The sequence below is a fragment of the Mya arenaria genome, chromosome 5 (assembly GCF_026914265.1).
Source record: "Mya arenaria isolate MELC-2E11 chromosome 5, ASM2691426v1".
NCBI lineage: Eukaryota > Metazoa > Mollusca > Bivalvia > Myida > Myidae > Mya > Mya arenaria.
The window spans coordinates 52,781,212-52,803,930 of NC_069126.1; the positions used below are offsets into that span (position 1 = coordinate 52,781,212).

Genomic DNA, 22,719 nt, shown 5'->3' on the forward strand with positions numbered 1-22,719 from the left:
ATATCGGTACTTGGTACCGGGTTTTAGCTCACCCGGAAAATCCTTTGCGGCATGGTGACTTCCGGTTTATTTCCGGGTTGTAACGAAGTATAATAACAGCGATAATATGAACTAATTATCGTTCCAGGTTTGTTTATTTATGTTTATTAGATTTGTCCTTTTAATGAGTTTATATTACATTATTGTGATATAATTTGAATGTCATGAGCTATAAATCGCTTGACTGTTTACCTGGACAGTTTAGTTCTGTAGGGTGGGGTAGATGGTTCAGAAAAGACTGCGGTTACTTTTCTTATTGGAGTATTATTAACAACAAATAATTCTCATCTATTCTAAAATATTTATTTTGAAAATAAGCACACAAATAAATTAGGCTGTTTTACTATCTGTCAGTCATAATCTATAATGAGGAATATGTATGTACATTACCAGGTACAGTATAGCTATGTAATAGTCTTATGAATGAACATATATAAATCATCATAAATATAAATTATGATATTTATACTGCTCTGTGTGTTTTATAAATATGTAATATTTTTTTTACTTAGAGTAATAATGTTATGCTGTCACCTTTGTAGTGTTCTCAGCTTCTGAATGATTTGTTACTAGTTAGTTATGTTTAAACTATTAGAATTATGAAGGCCACTGGACTAGTCACATACACCCAGGTCTGGATTTAAATCGGGGACCAGATCGTCTAAAACCCATCCATAAAAAAGTCTGAGAGTAACTTATCTTTTTTATAAAAAATATACTTTTGTTCCATTACTTTCTTTACATATGTGATTCAAATATGCTGATGTTATCTACAGAGATCATTACATTCAATGAAGAACATCACTACAATCGGTTGGACTGCTAGATTGGTAGCAACATGATGTAAGCTAATGTCTGTTGAAACACTATTGTTGGTTGGGCATCTATTGTTTACTGGACCGCTATATTGGATGGACCTTACGTGTTGGTTGAACAACTATAAATGGTTGGACCGGAAGTGTTGGTTAGACCACCAGTGTTGTTTTAACTGCTTGTTGGACAGAATGTGTGATGGACAATTAGTACTATTTTAATCACTGTTGGATAGACAGCTTCTGTTTTATCAGACAGCTATAATCAGTTGATTTACAAGTTCCTGGCGGATAAATATTCGCTGTATAGATGGAAACAAAAAAGTGTTTTTGCTAACTGTAACAATGACATGGTTGGTGAATTGGTATCAGAAAACCTGCAGCCAAGATAACACAGTGGAGTGATGGTCGATGCCTTAAACTCTAAATTGCAAATAAATGTACCGAAAATAGTTGATTTTTTTATGTCACTTGTCTTTTATAACATGCATTTACAATCATAAAGAGTGATTAATGAAAATATAAAGTGAACTTCTCAGATAAAACAAAAACAAATGTGCACACACTTACATATAGACTTCACATTTAAATAGAAAATCATAGAGGATACATCCTAGCTTTTGCTTCTCTGTTTGTTATTTTTCCCGACCAATCAATAACATTCCAAAAAAGTTATTTTATTTTTATATTTATTTCCTCCTCCTCCGACACTTTACAACTCTGGCCGTTCGTAAAATATATAATTAAATAAAATAGGCCCAGGAGGAAGTTAATTGGTTTGGTCACTGCGTTTAAACGACGGTAATCTATGGCCATTTTAAAAGTACCATCCTTTTTCTTGCACATAATCACAGGAGAAGACCACATAGAATCAGATGGCTCTATAATATAATTCTTTAACAAGTCTTTTGTATGATTCTCAATTTCGTGTTTAATTTGTTGGGAGGTTCTATATGGGTTTTGCATTTGCGGGGGAGCATCCCCTGTTTCAATTTTGTGAGTGTGTAAATTTGTACATCCCAACTCAGAGGTATCTGTTGCAAACATATCTTCATTCTGTGCAATGAATGCCTTTAACTTAAGTTTTTGCTGTGTTGTTATTACAGTGCTATCAACAGAAACACCTAGCTTATTAAGAATTTAATTCAACTGAATTTCAGATACAAAATTTACACCGATGTCCTTGCTTTCTCTTCCACTTAACTCAGTACTGTAATCATGACTAACATTATCATCAAATGTTCTTATTGAGGTCACATCAATATGAAACAATTTTCCAACAACCATATTGGCTCTGAGTTCTACTTCAAATGGTAATGGATTTAAAAATCTACAAGATGCCCTACCATTGTTAGATTTAACGACTAATCTGGCTAGAGCTACATTGTTGCCAGCAAGAGAATGAACTGGCTCTACTATGGCAACACCATCATGTCCTATCCTAGACAGTCTTACAGGCACTAAGATTTCAGACAAAGGTGGAAGCACAACCGCATGTCTAAGTCTAGCTAATCCTATTTTGAATGTTGCTAAATACTGTACATTGGGAATGCCTGGGTTTCAAATTCTGAGGTATCATAATTCAATTTACATTTGGTAGATTTCAAGAAATCATGACCAATAATGAGCTCGTGATGAATATTATCAAAAACATGGAATTTTTGAGAAAATGTGGAATCCCCTATAACAATTTTGAGCACAACAGTACCTTTCACCTCAATGATTTTGCCACTAATTCCCCTAACTTGCATGTATGAGTAAGCATTTCTATCAGACTTGATTGCAAACCTTTTCAAGAAGGATTTGTTAATGCAACACAAATCTGAACAGGAATCAACAAGAGCTTTAACATTGTGATTATCTATTTTAATATCGATATAATTTTTCTCTAATAATGTTGCTGAAGCAATTGATGGTATGTTCATCTTTCCAGACTTTAATTTTGAAACCAATTTTACTTTTTTTGACAAATGAAATTTTTGTTCTGTTTCGAAATTGTATCTTGTTTGTTCTGTTTCGAAATTTTGTTTGAATTTAGCCTATCCAATTGGTTCTCTCTTTTGCCATTGGCAGGCGGGGACCGCCTAAATTTGTCAGGACATGCAAGTTGTATATGTCCAGTCATTTGTTGCATACCTTTGATTTTGCCCAACAATTTCTTATTTCATGGCTATCTCTAGGTTTTGCGGAGGCACCACCGAGTTTATTATTCTTTGTTTTGTTAGATGTAAAGTTATCATTAGAATTGTAGTGCTGTTTACTTTTATAAATGTTTTCTCTTGATCTATTGTACTGTCTTTAATCATTTTTTCTTGAATTAGTTTACTGCTTGTAATCATTTTCTCTTGAATTATTATATTGCATGTAATCATTCCTATCATTGGTTGTAAATGCATTAATGGAACTTTGCGTGGAAGCCAAAGAATCTACTTGCTGTTTTAAATCAACCATGTTGACATCTCCAATTACGTTTTTTTACAATGTCTGTGAAAAATGCCTCAGAAAATATTATTTGGGGTGGATGCACAGAATATGCACTTTCTGATTGTTCTGCAGTTTCAATTAATTCATCTAAAGTTTTGGGGGGATTGTGCCTTAAATCTGCCCTTATGTGAGACAAAAGGCAATCATTGATAGCACTCAAAATATGTTCTGGTGAAAGCTCAGCTAGATGTGCTTTTCATTGAACGGCATAGACAAAATTTCTTACAGACTGACTAGGTTTTTTGTTTCATTTGAAACAGTTCTGAAGTAATTTGGACTGGATCAATTTTCTTAGAAAATCTCTGAATAAACTGAATTGTTATCTGTTTCAGAAACGTGGCCAAAATATTCATAGCGTGACAACCAACTGCGGGCGTCCTCTTTACTTGGGTCGAATTTCCCTACTTGATCAATTTTAAAGACGGGCCTACCTTCTGCCATGGTCCGTTGATTTAGTTCTGGCTGTGCTGACAGGTCACGAGTTGGCTGGATCAGGTTGTTTGGTGATAGCTGGGTTGATAAGTCGGGAGTTAGCTCGATCAGGTTGTTTGGCGATGGCTGGGCTAATAAGTCGGGAGTAAGCTGGATAAGGTTGTTTGGTGCTGGCTGGGCTGATACTTTTTTTGACAAATGAAATTTTTGTTCTGTTTCGAAATTGTATCTTGTTTGTTCTGTTTCGAAATTTTGTTTGAATTTAGCCTATCCAATTGGTTCTCTCTTTTGCCATTGGCAGGCGGGGACCGCCTAAATTTGTCAGGACATGCAAGTTGTATATGTCCAGTCATTTGTTGCATACCTTTGATTTTGCCCAACAATTTCTTATTTCATGGCTATCTCTAGGTTTTGCGGAGGCACCACCGAGTTTATTATTCTTTGTTTTGTTAGATGTAAAGTTATCATTAGAATTGTAGTGCTGTTTACTTTTATAAATGTTTTCTCTTGATCTATTGTACTGTCTTTAATCATTTTTTCTTGAATTAGTTTACTGCTTGTAATCATTTTCTCTTGAATTATTATATTGCATGTAATCATTCCTATCATTGGTTGTAAATGCATTAATGGAACTTTGCGTGGAAGCCAAAGAATCTACTTGCTGTTTTAAATCAACCATGTTGACATCTCCAATTACGTTTTTTTACAATGTCTGTGAAAAATGCCTCAGAAAATATTATTTGGGGTGGATGCACAGAATATGCACTTTCTGATTGTTCTGCAGTTTCAATTAATTCATCTAAAGTTTTGGGGGGATTGTGCCTTAAATCTGCCCTTATGTGAGACAAAAGGCAATCATTGATAGCACTCAAAATATGTTCTGGTGAAAGCTCAGCTAGATGTGCTTTTCATTGAACGGCATAGACAAAATTTCTTACAGACTGACTAGGTTTTTTGTTTTTTTTGAAACAGTTCTAAAGTAATTTGGACTGGATCAATTTTTTAGAAAATGTCTAATTAAACTGAATTGTTATCTGTTTCAGAAACTTGGCCAAAATATTCATAGCGTGACAACCAACTGCGGGCGTCCTCTTTACTTGGGTCGAATTTCCCTACTTGATCAATTTTAAAGACGGGCCTACCTTCTGCCATGGTCCGTTGATTTAGTTCTGGCTGTGCTGACAGGTCACAATTTGGCTGGATCAGGTTGTTTGGTGATGGCTTGGTTGATAAGTCGGGAGTAAGCTGGATCAGGTTGTTTGGTGATGGCTGGGCTAATAAGTCGGAAGTAAGCTGGATCAGGTTGTTTGGTGCTGACTGAGCTGATAGGTCGGAAGTCTGGATCAGGTTGTTTGGTGATGGCTGGGCTGATAAATTGAGAGCAAGCTGGATCAGGTTGTTTGGTGTTGGCTGGGCTGATAAGTCGGAAGTCTGGATTAGGTTGTTTGGTGATGGCTTGGCTGATAAGTCGGGAGTAAACTTGATCAGGTTGTTTGGTGATGGCAGGGCTGGTAAGTCGGAAGTCTGGATCAGTTTGTTTGCTGTTAGCTGGGATAGTCTTTTAGTTAGCAGCGTCATTTGGTCGGCTGCTGGCTTCAGTAGTGTTTTAGTTTGCAAGATTAGGTGGTAGGCTGCTGGCTGGGATAGCTGTCCGGATGGACCTGTTAAATGGTCAATTTTCAGCAAAGATTGGTCAGCTGGTAGTTGTGAAACTGGTACCTTTGATCTAAGCTGATTCTTTTGCCGGTGTTTTCCTCATCGAAACCTACTCCACCACGTTTTACCAAGGTTTTTCTTTGTTAATTCTGTTTTGCCGAGGTTGGTGTTGATTCGGTTGTTTAAGGGATAGCTGTAAAAAGTACAAGATGTCCAGTTGTTGAAGTTTATTTGAAGAAATAAAAGTAGCAGTCTGATATATGTACAATACAATACAAATGTTTCAATATCTAAAACATGAAACCTAACAATTCATTATTAATATTAAGTGATAAGTTCATGGGAAAAAACTCGCTTGATATATGAGAGTACCAAATGAGGAAAACATGCTAAGTTAAATTACAATATACTTGAATTAAATATAAAAGGTATATTTGATATAATCATATATTCAACTGGTTTACAAATGAAATAATTTATAAAAAGCATTAAATAAAATATTACATAGAAAATAGGTCAACGATCTTTTTTAAATCAAAATAAGAAATGTTTAAAAGAATAATACCACAAAATAGTTCTTACCTGTAAAAAGTACAAGATGTCCAGTTGTTTAAGTTTATTTGAAGAAGTAAAGGAAGCAGCATGATAAGGGACAATATTGTTGTTCCTTTATATACTGCTTGATTGCCATAAAACCGTATCCATGGCACCTCAATAACTGACCCATCTTGATGGTACATGTAGTTAATATAGCAAGTTGAAACGAAAATGTCATAAAAATCTCTTTTAAATTGTATTTCAAAGGTTGCTAGCCATGATTTTCTTATTAGGTTTTATTGTAAAAACTTTGATATTTGTTTATTACTTGACCGTGACAAAGGTAGTCTAATGTTGCTTATTGTCAACTGTTTTATAATAGATTACCTTGTATACAAATAGCTAAAGAAGATATACAACAATGAAAATCCATTACATTGTCAAAGATGGTAAACATAAAATGTGCAAATTTGGATAAAATAAAATGTGACAAAACCTTGTCACATTGTTCATTATTTTGTTCAATGTTATTATTGTTTGATTCCTATATTGTTATTTTCTTATTGACAGTTGAGACTTAGCATTAGACTTCAAAATGTTTCAGACCACAGTACTACTTCTTCATATTCACTGATATCCAATATATGAACTGGCAAATGGCAAGGATCCTGATTCTCATTGAGGACTATGAAAATGATAGTTGTATAGAAAACGCGAACAATATCGCAATATTAGGCTTTGCTTCTAAACAATTTCTATTAATTGATTTATTGTGAAACGAATGAACCAACTTTCTCTAGAGGGCACTAATTCTGTGTTCATTTCAGGAAGTTAGCCATAGCTAGGAGTTTACAGATACACCGACTCAGAGACATACATCATTGTAGGTATTAATTATGTTTCACCTTCATTCATTTTCATTTAAAGGGTAATATTAAGCCTAAAATTCATTATGCACAATATGTCAAATTTCCCTCATATATTTAAATGCAAACTAAAAATTAAATGCAAAATAATCTAAAGATAAATTAAACAACATTTCAAAATAAATGGACAATAGTCCAAGCAAGACAAAAATCAAGAGTTCCAATATTCAAAGTTACGTTTATTTCTTTAAACATATTAAAGCAATTCAATACTAATGGCAGTGTTTTTGGACTTTTCTTACATTAAGCGAAAAGTTTCTTATGTTTAAGCACTAAGTGTTCTTGCACATTTTGTTATTTATTTCAGAGGATGTTATTTCTTCATGTTTCTGTACAGAAGCGATATACCGGTAATACTAATTCAAATAAGTAATACTCTACTTATATCAGGTAAAAGGAGAACAGATGTTATGAACAACATCTCTGTTGTCGGAACGAATCTTTTGAAAGATACCATTGTGATATGCCATGCCTCACTCAGATTGTAGATCTATGGCACTCCTAATGTTAGTAACACTCAAATAACATATCCCTTCAGGCAGAATTAAGACATTAATCTTTTATAACAGGAGATTTTATTGGCTGTGGTGCAGCTGTTGTGTACAAAATTATACATTATAAACCTTTTTCAATAGTTTTGTAAAAACATTTATCTGTTTATTGCTTTCAGACATGAGACAGTCGTCTTAAACCTACCGTCTGCTGAAATTCTTTTGTCCACCACATGTGACTCAAAGGTTAGTCATGCTAGTGTATACAAGTAAATTTTCACCTTCGTCTAGACCTTTGTTGTTCATGAAAAATTACGTTTATATTGTAAAAACTAGTGATGAAACGATTATCGTGTACAATTGATAAATCATCGCTGACAAAGCTATGTTGGCGACAATCGATAGTGGTTGTCCAAAATCGATGTCGCTAATGTTACTTCCGGTAACTATGTATTGTTTTGTTCTGTGGTAAAAGTCGAGTAACCGTCAGTTTTTTCTATCCGATAAATTCTCGTTGAGTTCATTTTAAGAAGGGAGGTCACTCTCTTAAGCAAATGCGGTAAACACTCTTGCTCAAAACTTACAAAATAACAAATTTATTTTAATTGTTTATATATTTCATAAAACCTTATTCAATAACCTGTCTCTATGGTGTAGTTGGCCCGGTCTTACCTGCAAATACCAGGGATCCCGGCACGATGCATTCTGTTTTTGAAACTTTTTTGGTATCGATTGAAATTAACAAATTCACTTTTTTGTGTGAACGTTTTATGAAATTAAGATATTCTTATGATATGTTCAATATAACATTTTATTGAATGTTAAGCTGGTTCACAAATATTTAATATGCTTAAACATGGATAAAATGCTAAGAGAACTTACTTGATGCGGTGTGCATCATTTTGCAATGGATGTGCAATTTTTAAGTATGTGTTGTGTTGTTATATTTTTCTTTAAGTTATTAAAGGCAGAAAAAGGTTATGAAAATTTACTAACTGTAGCAAAATACATTACTACAGCATCACACGTACTAATTCCTGGTTTAACCATTTAAATGATCATGATAATACTATGTGTAAAGAATGTATTCCTTACTGATATTATGACCTTTCGCTTATTGTCCGATAGTAAATCGATATGCTGGGTCCGATTCGATCATCGATAGCAAATGGAGTTCATGTACAAGCAGGAATGTTATCAACAACTTCTAAACTTGACAAACATGTACATAACACTGCTTAATTAAGACCATGTTGTTACTTTCAATCCATTCTTTTTCATTAGATTATCAGTTATTCTTAGTTTAAGCCTTAAATATATTTTAGCATTAACTTATTCACTCACTTATGTTCACCCGGAAATAGAAATATTAAATATCAAAATCATAACCACCATTAATGATTAAAAAAACAGTTATGTTTTCCAAGTAAGTCTTGCACAGGTGGGGTTTGGGTGGGGGGTTTGCACAAGTTTATTGTTTTACCACACCAAACAGTCCAGGAGGATAAAACGGGAAATGGGCTTTTTTTACCTCCCAGGTGGCAGTTTGTCAACACATGACAGGGATTTTAGGTATGCGGAAAATAACTGAGAGCCATTAAGAACAGATTCGAATGATATACATACGGACTGCACTGTACATTTACTGATTTAGTTCTTTGACATGTATATTGTAAATATGATCAATTATCAGTGCGCAAATTAGGGCTGCTATTTTTTATTTGCGTTGAAATCTTTTATATTTATAACGAATTAAAACATATACAAACGCATTATTCTCACCAGAATACTTCTCAGAGAGGTAATCATCTCCTGTGAAATGGTTCTCACAGATGTACGAGTACTTCGTAGGTGACCACATTTCGAACTTCGATTTTCCCCTTTTAATTGCGTGCACCCATGCATCTCGTCGGGCTTTGTCCTTCGGAAACTTATGACGTCCTTTTCGTTAACAAAATGGTACAACACAAGTTGTTTCAGGCATGATTAATCACTTTCAATGTATAACTATCAAAAGTTTGGGTAAACAACAATGGCGTGGATGAATTTATAAGATCCGAGGATACCCGGATAAAGGACCTACTCGACAGCAGTATATATGATAGATTGATTTCAGAGCTTTTTGAAACTAGCCGTTCCCACATTCAAAATAGAGTGTTGTAAAAAAACAGATGAAAAGTGTTATTTTTTACATTTTTCACTCATATTACTTGTAAATATAGTTTAGCTTTTGTATTAATTAATAATCGATAATATACCATTTAATAAAGCAGTTAAGTTTAAAAAGACCCCCGTGCTACTGGTTAGAAATACAAGTAACATTTCTTATAAAGAAAAAAAAACTGGTTAACTGTACTATATTCGATAAAAAGAACAAGATAAGCATGGGCGTATGAACAATGCGGTGAAAATGTAAACAATAAAGAAGATCAAGTATTTTCATTGTTATTTTTGAAATAGCAGACCATTCAACTTCAAAACCTCCAAGGTGGATATTTTAAATGGTCTGATATGGTATAACGAAGTTTTTTAATCAGTTAGATAGCTGTAAACAAAGTCATGTAAATCCGAACAATCACTTCAAATTTGCGTTATTAACCCTAAATGTAGGTGACTGGATCAAGCACTCAACATATCAAGCATATGGTGTTTTTTTCCAATAAATTTGAAATTGAACTTGAAAGTTTGTCGCTGTAGCATGCATTCTGTAAGTCAGCCCGATATATTAACCTGTTTTCAAGTGTTTTTTTTCTGAAATAGTTATGTCCGCTAATAATTATTCCGTTGATTTTTTACGAACATGAAACTAACAACACAAGACGCTGGCCCATATGCCTAAAAAGTATCCATTAACTCGTTCGAACAGTCTGCATTAAATTACGCTTAGGGCGTTTTTTGAAGTGTTGATACTGACTGTTTGAAGCCTTCGTTGAAGACGAAGGTGCAAAAAAGGAGTGCGATCATGCTTCGTTTAATTGATTGACGAACACTGTTTGCTACGTTTCGAACAGACATTCGGACAAAATAGTTGTTGTTGCGTATTTCGATATGTTTTGTAGATCCTGCACCTATATCTTGCTTTCAAAGGAATTTTGCACAAATGTTAACATACACATGGTTTAATAACAGCTACTTCATTTCAAAAAAATGTTTAATAACACTTGTTACGTTTTTAAAATAAGTTTTGTTTTTTGCTTTGATTGACCCAAAAACAATTATATTAGAATAAAAGACCTTTGTTTTATGGTTTATTGTACACACAATTCGATGTCTGCATTAGAAAACACGCATTTGACAGTTGCAGATGAAGCAAAGCGTTCTCAAAAGCTATGACAATATACTACAAAAGACTGAACAAACAAAACACAAATACATGCTAAAAATGCAGCATTGTCACCACGTAGAAATTAACAATACAAAGACAGAGAAACAAACAGAAAATGCACATAATTTACCAAAAAAATAAATAACAAACTTAATATAATTAATGAATTTTCTTTAATTGGGTTCATTAACGTTTCATACGGCCAGACATCGATTGTTTTATATATTGTGTAAATACTTATTACGAAGAACATCATCAAAAATTTATCGGTCAGTTTTTCTTAGGGTTTTGCATGGAAAAGTAGAAATATCACTGAATGTGATTAATACCCCCACTAAAACAACTTCTTGTTAAACCACTAGGAGTGATGTATGTTCATGCAATGCCCTATTTTGGATACACGTAAGAAATAAGGCATGAAATGTTATATTTAGTTTTTTTTAAAAGCATAGGACAGTTTTAATTGGATTGACCAAAAAAACAAACAAATAATGTTATCTTTGTACAGTTGAAGTCAATACCTTAAAAATATAATGTAAGGGAGGGAAGTAAAAAGAGAAGTACAACGAGACCAGCCACATACTGTCATATCCCCCTCCTATTAAGAACAGTATCAACTATCCTTAGGACAAAATATTGAAAAATAAACAATGAACAATAACTAAAAGTGCAGCAAGAGTAATGGTACATGTGCAATTCACTGTATATTAAGTTTAAAGTAAATACTTCAAGGCTTTTTTAAGTTATGCTCTAGACATAAAATTACAATTGTGAGGATTTTTTAGATTAAATGGTTTTGAACAAAACATGCTATTGACGTTGTGTTATTGGCAAAATACCATTAAGATTAAGACGAATGAGAATGGCTAAAATATATACATGCATGTGTATAACACTATCAGTTATTTGCAAGAGAGCCATATAAAATTGCAAAGGAAACCACAGGAATACACGAACATAGTTCCTTTAGTTAAGTCAAGATTTCTTATTGATTTCATTGTCGCTGTCTGGAAGAGGATCTGCTGTCTTAGTAAGGTCTACTTCGGCATATGTTGTCATGTCGTCCAATCCATGTATCACAAGTTTCCTCTGACCTTTTGGAGGATTGGCAAAGACAATATCAGCATACAAAAGCCCATCCTTATTCATATGTCCCTGAAATACAAACAATGCAATGGTAACTCTACGTGCAAAAGCAAGACTGTGGTTAAACAAGTTTGTTTGATTGAAAAGGTTTAAAGATGCATTCTTACTTCCAGATAAGATTTACCACAATTAATAATATTGTTTTAATATTCCAAAAAGGATGAATAAATGTCGAAAACAATGGTTCTTATGAAGGATATCGAGTTTAATTTGAAAGAAATGAGCATAAAACACGGTATTTCTACCTTACGAGACTATAGTGTACCACAGTAAGTCTTTTAGCATTCACCAATCATTTAATATTTTTTATGCTATTCAATACACGATTACAATCTTGTTAAAAGAAGTTAATATTTTCCATGAATGCATTTTTTAGTAATTAGATAATGGTTTATCAGTCAAAAGTGACGTTTGTTATACATGTGTTTGTATTGATTTTGAATAAGAGTGTCACTTTAAACATTTCCTTGAAGGTCCATTTTAATGGTGGATCGACGATTGTAAATTTAGTGTCCATTTGTACAACTAAAATAAAAAATGAAACAGTAGCAAAAGCAGACAGAACTAAATTTCATTAATTTCAAAATATCTCATTAAGGTTATTTGAACTAATGTCCTTGTATGGGAACTGTTAAACAGAAATAATTTTACAAGTTTTTGGTTAAAATTCAATACTAATAAGAGTATGTCTCAAACTAGAAAAATGTGTCCATAGGACGCAAAAACTTCCCGGCTTTAACACAAATGATATAGCCATTATTACCATAGACAATGAATGTGCATTAAAATAACCAGTTTCAAAATTCCACATGCTGATAAACATGCTAAAAATCAAAATGTGTTAAATGGCCATAACTCCAACTAAATTGGAGAGAGACTCACGTTATACAACAGGTGTACAACTGCACCATCCTCGGCACTCCAGTGTATCATAGACTATTTGACACCCTGGGCAGATTGGCTAGGGAAATTTCGTAAATCTTGACTACTACGCATTTTCAGACCAATGAAATAGCCGTTAACAAAAAGGAAAGACTCTCCTTTGTGAAGAGCTATCGGCATATTTAACAGTATCTTGCCTCAATTGTAAGCCGTGATCTCATTAGATTATATCGAACCGCGATTACATCCGTAACTTCTCGGTCATTTCCGCACCGTAAGAGGTGTGTCTCAGGCGACCAATCAAGCGGCTGGATTTCACATTAATAATTGTCCATGAGTCCGAGATTTTTACTGCTGATTTGCCCAGGGTATCATATAGGGTATGATACGCTGGGTGCCGAGGATGAACTTTACATGCTGGTGTTCCTGTTATGTTTTAAATCATTGGCTTTCATATGCGTGCTCAACAGGATGTTTCTACTCTTACTCTTACTCGGAGCAATTACACACAAAATCTCAGGTGCACATCTTAACATGCTGCATAACATTCATTCTTAAGTTTCATGGCTTTTTGGCTCACATATTTTCGGAAATGCGCTGACAGACAAACAGACTGACGTACCAACATTTATTGTTTATGAGTGTTGTCTTTCGCATGAAAAAGCTCATGTGCGATTGTTTCTAACCATGTTAGTAAAACCAATAAACCTTAAAATGACACTCTTATTCAAAATCAAAGCATACAAATATATATTTTTATGATAAAGCTTTAGCTACTTACTAAATAATACATTAATGGAAAAAAATGAATTACCGATAACAAGATTAAACCGTGTATTTAATAGCTGACAACGCAAATATATAAACTGATTAGTGAATGCTAAAAGATTTACAGTGGTCTGTTTTCCAATAAGGTAGAAATACCGTGTACTCTGCATCTTTCTTTCAAATTAAACTCGGGATCCTTCATAAAAACCATTTATTTGGACATTTATTCATTCTTTTTAGCAAATTTAAACAAAAGTACTTGTGGAAATCTAATTATGGAGTAAAAGTGCACCTTTAAACGTTGGTATGGAAGGAAAGAGGGACGGAAAATGACACATTTAGAAGATCCTTCTCCTATCCCGAAAGAGGGGCATAAAACGATCATAAACATAGACGTCGAAACAAAATAAGAGTGCCGTGACCTTTAAATACATTCACTGTTGAATTAAAGAAACTGCCAACAGTTTTTAAACGAAGAGTTAACACATTTACCTGTTTTGAAGGTGTTGGTTGATTGTTTTCATAAATATCAAAAGCAGCGTTATCATGTGACATTGATACAGCTGCTGGTGCTGGATGATCTGAAATTTAAAATGCTAATAATACTATCTTAATAATATGAAATAAGGCACTGTCTTGGACGGGCTCTAGGTATGTTACCAACTACAGAAACTGCTAACTCTGTACAATTTGTTCTAGGGAAACAAGTGTAAAAGGTAAAAAAATAAATAAGACATACCACGACTATGTCTATGACCAATTAGATCATTTAGGTGCATCACAAGTAAAGTAAGGCCTTTTTTTTATTTGATTCTATGTTTTACAAACACCGCCGCTTAAAAAACTCTTTTTTTAAAATAAAAATAAAATTGTGATTTCGTTTTTGTTTTATTTCCGCCGATGAAACTTTATCGCGGCAAATCATTAAAAGCAGAGGACATCGCAATAGCAATGGTGTCCCTGAAAAAGTTTAAGCCAATGAAATACATTCATCGGATTTGCAGGCTGGTGCTAAAAAAATTGTATCCGGTACCTGGTATCCCCCGGTATCCGGTATCACTTTCCGATACCGGATTATGTTGATATCAGGGTTATTATCAGATGATAAATCCAAGTATCCAGGTTCCGTTATTAATGGCTTATTGACCACCAATGCATACTTTAAATAACACGGTATCAACATAATGCGGTATCATAAACTGTGATAACGGCTTATTTCGATATCGATACCTGGTACCGGGTTTTAGCTCACCCGGATAATCCATTGCGGCAGGGTGACTTCAGGTTTATTTCCAGGTTATAACGAAGTATAATAACAGCGATAAATATGGACTAATTATCGTTCCAGGTTTTTTTGGTTTTTTTATTAGATTTGTCATTTTAATGAGTGTATATTACGTTATAGTTTGAATGTCATGAGCTATAAATCGCTTGACTGACCTGGACAGTTAGTTCTGGTGGGTGGGGTAGATGGTTCAGAAAAGACTGCGGTTACTATTCTTATTGGAGTATTATTAACAACAAATAATTCTCATCTATTCTAAAACATTTATTTTGAAAATTAACACAAATAATACATAAGTCTGTTTTACTATCTGTCAGTCATAATCTATTATGAGGATTCTGTATGTACATTACCAGTTACAGTATAACTATGTAATAGTCTTATGAGCGAACATATACATATATATGTTCATCAATATAAATTATGATATGTATACTGCTCTGTGTGTTTTTTTACTATGTAATAACAATTTTACTTAGAAAAAGTAATTATGTCATGCTGTCACTTGAGTAGTATTCTCAGCTTCTGAATGATGTGTTACTAGTTAGTTATGTTTAAATAGTATGATGGCCACCGGACTAGTCACATAAACCAACGCCTGGAATTAAATCGGGGTCCAGATTGTCTTAAAACCAATCCATAAATAAGTCTGAGAGTAACTTACTGTTTTTTAAAAAAAATATACTTTTAATGATCCATTCCTTTATTTGCAGATATGATTCAAATATGCTGATGTTACCTACTGAGATCATTACTTTCAATGAAGAACATCACTAAAATTGGTTGGGCTGCTAGATTGGTAGCAACGTGATGCAAGCTAGTGCCTGTTGAAACACTATTGTTGTTTGGGCATCTATTGCTTACTGGACCGCTATATTGGATGGACAATACGCGTTGGTTGAACAATTATAAAAGTTTGGACCGGAAGTGTTGGTTGAACCACCAGTGTTGTTTGGACAGCTTGTTGGACAGAATGTGTGATGGACAACTAGTATTATTTGAATCCCTGTTGGATAGACAGCTTTTGTTTCATCAGACAGCTATAATCCGTTGATTTACAAGTTCCTGGTTCGCTAGTTCCTGGCGGATAAATATTCGCTATATAGAAGGAAACAAAAATTATCTTTTGCTAACTGTAACAATGACATAGTTGGTGAATTAGTATCGAACAACTTGCAGCCAAGACAACACAGTGGAGTGATGGCCGATTCCTTAAACTCGTAATGGCAAATAAATTTACCGAAAATAGTTGATTTTTTTATGTCACTGGTCTATTATAACATGCATTTGCAAAGAATAAAGAGTGATTAATGAAAATATGAAGTGAACTTGTCAGATAAAACAAAAACAAATGTGCACACACTTACATATTGACTTGACATTAAATATAGAAAATCATAGAGGATACATTATAGCTTTTGTTTTTCTGTGTGTTTTTTCCCGACCAAATATGTAATTTTATTTTTATTTGTATTTCCTCCTCCTCTGACACTTTACATCTCTTGCCGTTCGTAAAACATATGATTAAAAAAAAGGCCTAACGGCAATGCAAAATTTGAATATTTTAATGTTTGAGAAATCTCTTAAATACAAACAAAAAAAATATACTAATTTACCCAATACTAACTTGGTAATAACACGTGATAACATCGACTAGTCAAACACGCATAAGAATGAATTCTACTAGGTATACATACCTAGTAATTTTTTAATGGAAAATACGAAAAAGCTGTGAAAAATAAATAAATTGTAAAATATGTGGTACTTCAGTTAGTTAGTTTTAATGCATTGTACACATCGATAGCAAGTTTATGTCTGTTTTCTACAATTTTCTTCTCTCTTTTTTCGCTATTTCATCATACGGTGTATATCCCCTTTAACAGTTCACATCACAATCAGAACAAGAATGCACTATGAGTATGATTACATTAGCTCATTCAGTCTGATACTATATTCTCTGAGATAACAATGCAAGTTGAACTGTTGTGTGCATGTTCACTTGATTTTCAGAAATTACTACGCAAACACTGTTAGTTCCAGCATTATATACAGCGCTTTCATATTATTTTACATGACTCAAAAATGAACATTCAATAACCTCTTTTTTGTGCCAATATACAAATTTAACATATATCTATAAAAAATGAAATATAATGGAATCGGGATCTTGTTTATCAGCTAAAGACACTTGTGCCAGATGTTTTAAAACTTGTTTTCAATAATTTACAATAATAAGCATAACTGCAGAATGAAAATTTGTGAAGTAATGGAAATAAAGATCTTTTTACAAACACTTTCAATAAAACAACACAAGTGTTTAAATGAAGTCTTTTCATAAAATTACCAATAACCAATTTTACTTAATAATTAAAACTAGGGATGCAAACGAATATTCGAATATTCGAAATTTCGATCAAACGTTTGGTATTCAAATGTCAAAATCGGTATTCGAATATTCGAATAAATAGACTGGTATATCTTTTGCCTACAACTCTGTTGTTGTGTTTAAAGTTGGTTTGTCTTGTTTTTACAGCGATTGACCCATTCCGCCAGAGGTGTGAGTGTAATGACATTACACTAAACACGCGTCATATGTCATTTACGAACTTATCGTCTGGTACAATAAAATGTCTCCGTATCTTAACAATAACCGGCTATTAGACAAGTGGCATAAACAAAAAAATAGTTCCGGTAAATTAAAATGCCTTTGCCAAGGCTGCTCGTCCTACGGAAAGACCCTCCATTGACGCATAAAATCATTTGACCGGGAGTCCGTCTTGTTTCACATTGTTAACAAATGTGAAGGCATTGGTATTGAAATTATTCGATTATCGTTTTTGTTTGTTCATAAGGTATTGCTCTTTTTCATTCTAATGGGTAATTTCAGAGGCTCAATTGGGGAGAGCAGGGTCGGCCAAGCATACTGGCTACGGCAAAGTAGGGTTAAAATGCACCGGCTATTACTTTAGCAAATAATAATAATAGTTTACTTCAACTTCTAAAAGATGTATTTTGATTACGAATATTCGATCAAAAGAATAACCGAATATTCGAATATCAATTTTGCCATTCGATTGCATCCCTAATTAAATCTAAAAAGATACTTATTACAGTTTACGATGCTCTATTGTGAACACTCTGTGGTGCATGTGCAGTTCTTGTCTCCTAGCTTAAACGTTCTTGTTGAGTATGGTACTTATGTCATCGATCCCAGGTCCCAAATGCAACTCTGGTACAGGGTGCTGAAGTGATCGATCCCATATGCCACTCTGGAGTCCTTGATAAAACGTTACTGGTGAATACGGTAGTGACGTGATCAATTCCCGATGCCACTCTGGTATCCTGGATAAAACGTTACTGGTGAATACGGTACTGAAGTGATCATTCCCGTATGCCGCGCTGGTATCCTGGATAAAACCTTACTGGTGAATACGGTACTGAAGTGATCATTCCCAGATGCCACTCTGGTATCCTGGATAAAACCTTACTGGTGAATACGGTACTGAAGTGATCAATCCAAGATGCCAATCTGGTATCCTGCATTAAACGTTACTGGTGAATACGGTACTGAAGTGATGGATCCCAATCTGAAAAAGATTAATACGAAAATGAAGTAATACACAATGATCAATTTGTTCACATTGACACAGATGAAGAGGCAATTACACTAACAAATGAAGTCACCTTTGTTCAAAATATGTTAATATGGCCTAAGACCACAGTTATGTTTACTACATGTTTTATATAGACATTAACCTAGTTTTTCAATTAACAACAGTTACCATAATATTTTTGCAAGTTCAATTTCAGGCTACATGAAACACATAATGAAAATTTGGCAATGATATATTACACACTTAAAGAATGAGACAAGTATTAGCACCTGTGGTATTTTCATAAAAAGCAGACATAGCCATTTCTATCAAATGGTAAGTCGCACACCTTTGAAGAGTTATTTGTACCTTATGCATTGAAATAATCTTACCAAGTAAATTTTCATTGTAGCGTTCAAAAGTGGCTATAAAACAGCACCACATAAAAGGCCTGCCTACTCTTTAAGATTTTTTTCAGCAAAATAAGATTTTTTTCCACTCTTATCACCTTAGTGTTTTATATAAAAACAACAACATAAAGCCAAACTGAAATGCTTCATTTTGTCAAATTTGTGCTTTCCTGGTCCAGTTCTACACAACGGTAACCAAACTGTTCAGTTTAAAACAAATAATTCAGTGATCATGTGTTTATAGACAGTCTAAATACCACTATATGCCAAACTGATTGCCTCCGGGACAAATAGCACAACAAAGGAAATGGCCAAAAAAATGCCAAAACTGAAAAATTCATGACCACTTCTAGTGTTTTCATGTACGAGGTGGCTACATGGTATAGAAAATGCAGAGATAACATTATTATGCCCAATTTTATTATTTTTTACTTTAAGTATCTATTTGAATGGCTAGATTTGGCATAGATTTAAGAGTACAGCACTTTACCATTGTCTATAAGTTGCTGAATTATAACTGATTTGCTATAAATCTCACTCTTTTGAATCATTTACATATAAACAAATACTACAGAGTTCACTAACTTCTTCACTCTTCTTAATTATTGGATTCAGAGCTGCATCTCCTGGATTCAGATTGCAGGACTACAGCCGGAGGGGGGGGGGGGGGGAGCTGCAGCTTACTGCAGCGTACTTGCACATCATAGTCTGCAAGCAAGACACAAAAGCAATGTTTTACACAGAATAAAACTGCTACTACTGTTAAAGTATGAAAAATGCATGTAAACAATTATTCGAGGCATACACAATCTGTTAGGTATTCATAAACTGAAAATCATATGCACGCTAAATAAAAAATCATTTTGCATCATATTTGTAGGAAGTTTTGTTTTATTGCTTATAGAACTTGCAATTAATGTAATGTTTGCTTAAAAGAGCCATCAAAATGTGCCAGCAGATGCACTCTACAGGCCAAAGACCAACACAAGTCAGCAGTTTCATTAGAAAATGATATTATCTTAAAGCCGCACCAGAAACGAGAGACAAACAGCATGAAAGAAATTCATTTAGGAATGAAACAAGCAGGGTCAATGAGCTTATATGACCAATCTTACTCACATTATGCGTCAGTTCGGATACAATTTCCCATTCATTGACGCATTGATAGCTTACAGTATTCAACATACTTAATTAGCATATCTCTGGCATACAAGTTTAAATTAATGGGCGATAAACCCAGTATCGAAACATGTTGCCTATGTCACTTGCCATCAGGAATCCTAAAATTGACAACCCCATACCTGGGGGGGGGGGGGTTAACTGTGGTCTTGAGCCATAATAAAATTATAGAAAGTCAAAGTCCCCACTATTCCCCGTACCTGGTTTGGCTGTGGTTACAATTGACTGGTGCATAACTTACATTAGTATAAAAAAACAGCTGATATATGTAACCTCGTACATCACTGGTTAAATGATGTCACGCTTATCTAATTGGAGCACAGTATTGAAATAAACAAATGATGTCACAACAGGCGAATGTAAATATCGAAGAGCACATACTGGCAATTGTCTATGTTAAGAAGCTTCGCTTATTTTATTTCAGGGAAAACTTGACAAATGTCCAGTTAATTTCGAAACTTATTGCCCCCAGTTTAACATAAAATGGCAATACCTGCATTGCTGAACATCAGTCCGCAATCGTAATGTCAAAAATCAGGTGGCATAGCTGCATTCTGAAATACAGGGAAAAAAATTCTGACACATCCCATTTACAAGTCATTTACACAGAAATCTAATTGTCCTTTAGTAACACAACTTCTATATGACCAAACATATTGCTCATCATTAATTAGTATTACTGTATGTTCATGTACGCCATGCATCTTTGCCCAAATTTACGGAAATATTTTATAACAGGTTCAAGCTAAGCACACTAGTTTCATTTTGGTGTAACTTCCTTCATTAAGATTTAATGAGTTTCTCGACTATACAATGAAAATATGTTTTACACTATCAATATAAACTATTTCTTGTTTTGTAAAATCAAGTTTCAAAATGAAATTTAGTTATTGAACTGAGATATTTAAGCCAGTTACGCTTAACATTTATCGAGAAACTGGAGCCTTATCGCACGCAGATTTGAGTGAATGGCAGAGGGTCTTTACAGTCTTTACAGTGAACGACACAAGCTTCTTTCAGTCAGCAATGGTGTCTGAGGCATCTCATTTAGAATTTTTTACTTAATTAACAAGCAGGAAATTGACACAATGGCTATTTATAACAAATTTGAGATTGAGTCTGAGCAAGCCAGTACAGTTGACTTACCATTTTGGTGAAAAGTTGCTAAACGGCGATGTAAGTTGAAAAAATATAGTTGCACCTATTTTTTAAGGAGTCTAAGAAAAGGCATGCCGGTCTAAATATAGAGGTGCATGATATAGAGGTGCATTTGTATTTATGAAGGGGGTGCACTTCCATTTTAAAGTTTTAAAATATAGGAGTGATTATATTTAGAACAGCATATATGAATATAGAAGTGCACATCTTAATAAGATACATGTACACCTGTAAATTAAGCGGATTTAAGTAACATTCTCCAACTAAGCCATGTTGTTTCATGGAAAGGGTACAGCCCTTCTCTTTAATGGTTTTAGTCGCAACTCTCACTCAGCCATTGTGATGTTTGGCGTGATTGGTCGCCTCTCCAACGCCCTGAACAGAGTAATTAGTTACAATATTTCACACAAACTGAGGCCCACAGAAACACCATCCGCCTGCAACCGCACATTCATCTATCAATCACGATCTCGCACTTCACCATGGTTTTGCTTGACAAGAGGGGAGATCCCTCCCACACCCTCCCCGTCCATTCTTTATTGGCTTTAAGTTACTTACTCTCTGTAACATTGAAATGGTGTTGCTTGGCAGGACAACCCTGCCACAGCATTCCCATTAATGTTTTTCATTTTAATCTCTTAGCCCTGCTGTTTGTTGACAGATGTTGACACCACATCGTTATTTTCAGAATATCTGAAATGGCCATGATGTTAATCAGCACCTAAATCACCTAAATGGAAGTCAACGAGTCTTTTGAGATTTATAGTATGGGACACATGTGACTACCACCATCCCAGCAAAAAGTAGCGAATGGTCCTTCCGCAAAGATTCCTCGCGGCCACAATTTTGAAATTATTACTGTTATAAATACAAATTTCTACGGAAATACTATTGTCTTCTATTAAATACATAGTTGTTCATGTCATTATGCTAAATAACATGTTCAGATATCATAAAACACTTACTTGTGTCGTTTGTTTATCAAGTATCCCGATATCTTTAAATCCGGGACTAATCTGACAGGTTGTGTATAGTTTAGAACGGTATAATATGTGACCCAGGATATAATTATGAGAAAATAACGACTCTAATGACAAATTCAATCCAGGTTAATTCAATCTCAGGTATACATTTATATTGAACAATTTTGTCATTATTATTCAACACCAATGCATAATATTACTATAATAATTTTATAGTATTTCGCCCGGTGTTAAATGGTAGAGAGTTGTACTCATTAGCGTTACAGGGATCCATAAGAAATGTCAAACTAATAAAAAAGTATCCCTTATTGCTCATTAGTGTATTTAGATCCGCACCCAGTCCACCCTTCCACTTTTTCCTGTCACAATTTTTCACTCAGCCATAGTGTTGCTTGGCATGAGGGGACACCCCTCCCGCAACCCCCCCCCCCGTCCAACTTTTGAGTTAAACTCTGTGACACAAACAAGGTATTGCATCGCAAGATGGAAAACTCTCCCCATCCATCTTTTTGTTCAATCCCTTGAACATCTATGGTGTCAGCTCGCTAGCTCCCTATTAACATATTCAGTCACAATCTCTCATTCCCCATAGTGTTGCTTTACACTAGGGGTC

At 34.3% G+C, this 22,719-nt stretch overlaps 1 protein-coding gene and 1 long non-coding RNA gene across 4 annotated transcripts in view; one reads left to right on the forward strand and one right to left on the reverse strand.

Moving 5' to 3' along the window:
- The first annotated feature begins 51 nt into the window (after positions 1-51).
- LOC128233702 (uncharacterized) lies at positions 52-15,634 on the forward strand. Its single transcript, XR_008260757.1, has 5 exons — positions 52-127; positions 6,788-6,843; positions 7,194-7,236; positions 7,557-7,623; positions 15,497-15,634. It is a non-coding gene; the product is annotated as an uncharacterized LOC128233702 (long non-coding RNA).
- LOC128233698 (hemicentin-1-like) overlaps positions 10,619-22,719 on the reverse strand; it is a 65,988-nt gene continuing 53,887 nt past the window's right edge. For 2 of the 3 annotated variants that reach the window (XM_052947502.1, XM_052947501.1), the window contains 2 exons: positions 13,991-14,079; positions 10,619-11,857 (listed from right to left, as the gene is read on the reverse strand). In XM_052947502.1, the coding sequence (XP_052803462.1) occupies positions 11,678-11,857; positions 13,991-14,079 (269 nt within the window). In that variant the 3' untranslated portion in view covers positions 10,619-11,677. Of the gene's footprint in view, positions 11,858-13,990; positions 14,080-18,232; positions 18,371-19,371; positions 19,495-20,458; positions 20,520-22,719 lie in introns of those variants that run through there. The other variant, XR_008260756.1, reaches the window with a different exon arrangement.